Raw genomic sequence first — 5,630 nt, 5'->3', positions numbered from 1 at the left:
TTCATTATTGGATTTAAAGCAACACATTGTGTTTTCCTAAAAAATAACTAACCAATTTATAATGCCTTGAGCTGTTAGTTGGATTATGTATATATTTTAAAAATGTACTTATCTAGGCAAGTCAGTTAAGAACAAATTCTTATTTACAATGACGGTCTACACTGGCCAAACCCAGACAATTGTGCACCGCCCTATGTGAAATGTGACTCCCAATCACAGCCAATTGTGATACAGCCTGGATTCAAACCAGGGTGTCTGTAGTGACGCCTCAAAGCACTGAGATGCAGTGCCTTAGACCGCTGTGCCACTCGGGAGCCAATATAGTTTTAACCCTTTAATTCAAACCAGATGACAAAAGGCTGCTGAGTGGTGTTAACGCATTCGTTCTGCATACCACTGATGTGACGTGAACTCAGTGACACACAGGACAGGTGTCAAGTCTTTCTAACGTGTTCCACATTCCGCACCACTACTGTACATTGGGTTACAGTGCCACCTACTGGTGACAGATGAGAATATTAGAGCTGCAACATGTCACCGCTTGGTGTATGTGATGTTTGCTCGGTGGAAATGTTAGGAGAAAATAGCCCATTCGCATCAGAGTACAGAGGCTATGGGTAAATAATACGAGTCTCTCAAACCAAGTTCGCTGCTGGAGAAGCTACCACCCAAGGGAGAGACATCTCAAATTGTAATCAGCATTAATGTACCAGCTCAGCAGAAATGTCTGCAAAGATTGAGCACAATCTCCCCCCCCCCCCCCAAAAAAAATCTCACTCCTAGGCTAAAAATGACGCAGCAAATTCTACCTGTGCCAGTAGCCTACGGTCGGACAATTTGCGCATACTAATAAAATACACAGCAGGAGGAGGGATCCATTCCATGACGCCACTGCATTGAATATAGCGTGATGAGCAGCTCCAGCACACCGGGCACAACTTACTCACGGAGAACACACTGACGGCCGCTGCGAGAGAACATATTCCTCCTAAAAAAGAAAAAAAAAAACACCTCGTCTAATATTATTTTCTCCGTTTAGCCAAGAGACTGATACTGCAAAAGCACAATGGTGAGTGTTTTTCATTTGGAATGCTGACATTTTGGGGTTCAACTACACATAAATGAATATTTTTTTTATATGTTAAGATTGCATTCTTGTTTTAACTGTCTGTTTTTATTCAACATATGTTTTCTTATTTTTTTTTCTTTCTCTCTCCATTTCATTTGCAAAAAACACAATGCAATAACCTACAGTGTCTGTGCTATCGTCGTTTCTATACCACTTGACCATTTTAACTCTTGCACGATGTTATTTTGTCTAATGGCACAGCTCCCATGCGCAGTGTTCATTCCCACCGCAACCCCCCCCCCCCCCCCCGACAGACGGTTCAGGGGGTGCAGTGCAGTTTGTGTGCAACTCTGAAGAACTACAGTGACACATCGAAAATAAACCATTACTGTCACTGAAAGGAAGAATGTTATTTAGCATTTTGCACAGAACAGAATGTCATCAGTGTAGCTAACATGTGAATTTACAAGTGAAATGCCTTCATCATGATTATGCATTGAATCATTCTGTTCTGGGAAGATGTTCATTGAAACCCTTTAAAAAATTAGAACTGACCTAGAACAAACTGTAATTGCAGATATTAATTAGGATTAACTATACAGTAGTGTCAAATACTCTCTTACTATCTAGTCTTCTCTTACTAATGAAGAGAATGAGAGAATGAGAGTGAGTGAGTGAGTGAGTGAGTGCGTGCGTGAGTGAGTGAGTGAGTGAGTGAGTTAGGGTGTTTCTCATTTTTTCAGTCATGCTATCAATAACGAACGTGTTGCTCTGCAGGACAGGAATTGCAGCTTTGTGGTTGTTTCAGGGTGTGTTGAGAAATCGTAGCCTACAGGAGAATCTACAGACTTGAATGGGTAAGATACAGAGTCTACAGACTGAATGGGTAGGATACAGAGTCTACAGACTGAATGGGTAAGATACAGAGTCTACAGACTGAATGGGTAAGATACAGAGTCTACAGACTGAATGGGTAGGATACAGAGTCTACAGACTGAATGGGTAGGATACAGAGTCTACAGACTGAATGGGTAGGATACAGAGTCTACAGACTGAATGGGTAAGATACAGAGTCTACAGACTGAATGGGTAAGATACAGAGTCTACAGACTGAATGGGTAAGATACAGAGTCTACAGACTGAATGGGTAAGATACAGAGTCTACAGACTGAATGGGTAAGATACAGAGTCTACAGACGGAATGGGTAGGATACAGAGTCTACAGACTGAATGGGTAAGATACAGAGTCTACAGACTGAATGGGTAGGATACAGAGTCTACAGACTGAATGGGTAAGATACAGAGTCTACAGACTGAATGGGTAAGATACAGAGTCTACAGACGGAATGGGTAAGATACAGAGTCTACAGACTGAATGGGTAAGATACAGAGTCTACAGACTGAATGGGTAAGATACAGAGTCTACAGACTGAATGGGTAAGATACAGAGTCTACAGACGGAATGGGTAAGATACAGAGTTTACAGACTTGAATGGGTAAGATACAGTCTACAAACTGAATGGGTAGGATACAGAGTCTACAGACGGAATGGGTAGGATACAGAGTCTACAGACTGAATGGGTAGGATACAGAGTCTACAGACTGAATGGGTAAGATACAGAGTCTACAGACTGAATGGGTAAGATACAGAGTCTACAAACTGAATGGGTAAGATACAGAGTCTACAGACGGAATGGGTAGGATACAGAGTCTACAGACTGAATGGGTAGGATACAGAGTCTACAGACTGAATGGGTAGGATACAGAGTCTACAGACTGAATGGGTAAGATACAGAGTCTACAGACTGAATGGGTAAGATACAGAGTCTACAGACTGAATGGGTAAGATACAGAGTCTACAGACGGAATGGGTAGGATACAGAGTCTACAGACTGAATGGGTAAGATACAGAGTCTACAGACTGAATGGGTATGATACAGAATCTAGAGACAGAATAGTTAAATTACAGAATCTAGAGACAGAATATTTAAGTTACAGAATCTACAGGCAGAATAGTTAAATTACAGAATCTAGAGACAGAATAGAAAAGTTACAGAATCTAGAGACAGAATAGAAAAGTTACAGAATCTACAGGCAGAATAGAAAAGTTACAGAATCTAAGATGTAATGAAGAAGCAATACCACACACACACACACACACACTAGTACTTGAACTAGTACTTTATATAGTACTTTAACTAGTACTTTATCTAGTACTTTATCTAGTACTTTAACTAGTACTTTAACTAGTACTTTAGCTAGTACTTTATGTAGTACTTCAACTAGTACTTTATCTAGTACTTTATCTAGTACTTTAAAGTTTGATAGAGCTGGGTTTCCATCTATGAATTGTCTAGCTGGATTTTGGTGGTGACTGCCTGGTGATTACAGCAAGTTAGGAGTGAGTAAAAGTCAGGTTAATGAGACTGAGGGTTCCCCAGAAATAGCAGCCAGCTGGGCCCCTGGCCTGCCAAGTGTTACCCAAACTTGGCGACCATCTTTCCTCCCCAGTAGGCCCCTGTCTATCACTCAGTCTCCAGAGGGGGCAGCTAGAATGGGGCAGGTTTAAAAATAGTCTGTGACTAGGGCAGAGGGAATTATCACTAATCCCTAGTGGAGACAAGGATTCATATTTTTAGGGCCAGTTTCCCAGACCAAGATTACACCTGTTAATGGACAAAAAAAAAAGCATGCTCAGTTGTGAATCTCCATTGAAATATAGCTTCTTAGTCCAGGACTAGGTTTAAATCAGTATCCGTCTGGGAAATTGATCTTTAGATGGTAGTGTCCCTGTGTGTGTCTGAATTAGGCCCATAAACTGGGTGTATCAGGAGTCAAGGCCAATACATCACTGACTCATTGTCACACAGACTTAAGTCAGACATTATTTACTGTTATCCTGCCGTGTTCTGGTCTGTTCTCATAGATAATTGTAGGGTATTTTGAGTTTTCTGGCTTCGGCAGCAGCTGATGATGAGGCAGAGGCCACAGAGGGACTGAAGGACTAGTTATGTCTCCTTGAGAAAATTATGGTTGTGTCTGAAATGGCTGCCTATCCCCTATATAGTGCACTACTTTTTACCAGCACCTTATGGGCCCTGGTCAAAAGTAGTGCACAAAATAGGGAATAAGGTGCCATTTGTGACGCAGCCATAGTTGTCCTGGATGGAACTGCAGAGCTGAGCCAAAAGACTGACCTTGCAGTTTTGAAATGCAGTCAGAGAGAGGAGAGGATGACAGTTATTTCAGTAAGTTCTTGGCTGGTCGTTATCTCTGCAGCAGGCAGCCATTTCTGTCTCAACTCCTCCTCTCCTGCTGCTGGTCGTTATCTCTGCAGCAGGCAGCCATTTCTGTCTCAACTCCTCCTCTCCTGCTGCTGGTCGTTATCTCTGCAGCAGGCACCCATTTCTGTCTCTTCTCCTCTTCTGCTGCTGGTCGTTATCTCTGCAGCAGGCAGCCATTTCTGTCTCATCTCCTCTTCTGCTGCTGGTCGTTATCTCTGCAGCAGGCAGCCATTTCTGTCTCTTCTCCTCTTCTGCTGCTGGTCGTTATCTCTGCAGCAGGCAGCCATTTCTGTCTCAACTCCTCTCCTGCTGCTGTTCGTTATCTCTGCAGCAGGCAGCCATTTCTGTCTCAACTCCTCATGTTTGTCAAGGCTCTGAATACCATAGGATAACATACTGTGTGTCCCAAATATACTGTGTGTTTCTATATAGGTCACTATTAGGGCGTACACACTGTATGACTGACAGACTACCCTGTCTTGTAATGAACCTGTCTGGCCACCTAGACATCAACAGATTCTGGCAGTTTGAACTCAGTCACCTTGTAAAGTAAACACTATAAATATGATTCATTCCAGTAATATCTTTCCTTATATCTCTCATGCAACAAATAGATACTTACAGTATGTGTACTAAGCAACATATGATAACTGGAAAACAACAATGTGCCCATAATGTAGACATCCATTGGCTGTGATTCAATGTGGCGTAGTACTGAAGCAGGACTTTCCCATAGTAGCAGTTTGAAATGGTACAGTCGCATTTCCTTCACTCCGTCATTTCCTGCAATTTCTTAGCGATGAATGATTAACCAGTGGAAGCAATTAAAAATGAAAACCACTGTTCTGAACTAATATTCTTACCAAAAAAATGTGAGGGTCCGTAGACACATCGACTACATAGCTCCACATCTATAGTACACAAGTATTTTATATCCTGCACTACACAATTAGATAGAACATGGTTAGCTAGCCTCGTTACGCTAGCTACGTTACGTTGCGCTAGCTACGTTATGCTAGCTACGTTGCGTTACGCTAGCTACGTTATGCTATCTACGTTATGCTAGCTACGTTGCGTTACGCTAGCTGCGTTATGCTACCTACGTTACGCTAGCTACGTTGTGTTACGCTAGCTACGTTACGTTCAGCTGTATTGCAGAATAAATATCTTCAATCAATGCTTTAGCTAGATTCTTTACATCCTCTGGGTTTCACTAGATGACAGCCTGGTTTGCTGGTTTGCTCAGAAGTCCCTAAAACATTAAACAACACAAATTA

At 42.0% G+C, this 5,630-nt stretch overlaps 1 protein-coding gene across 1 annotated transcript in view; it reads left to right on the top strand.

The window, feature by feature from the left end:
- The first annotated feature begins 807 nt into the window (after positions 1 to 807).
- Positions 808 to 5,630, top strand: part of LOC139538924 (tubulin alpha chain-like) — an 11,061-nt gene continuing 6,238 nt past the window's right edge. Inside the window, exon 1 of the mRNA XM_071341502.1 lies at positions 808 to 1,069. Coding sequence (XP_071197603.1) covers positions 1,067 to 1,069 — 3 coding nt within the window. The 5' untranslated portion in view covers positions 808 to 1,066. The remainder of the gene's footprint in view (positions 1,070 to 5,630) is intronic.

This window comes from Salvelinus alpinus, chromosome 14 (genome assembly GCF_045679555.1).
Source record: "Salvelinus alpinus chromosome 14, SLU_Salpinus.1, whole genome shotgun sequence".
NCBI lineage: Eukaryota > Metazoa > Chordata > Actinopteri > Salmoniformes > Salmonidae > Salvelinus > Salvelinus alpinus.
This window is presented reverse-complemented; position numbering and strand designations above follow the sequence as displayed.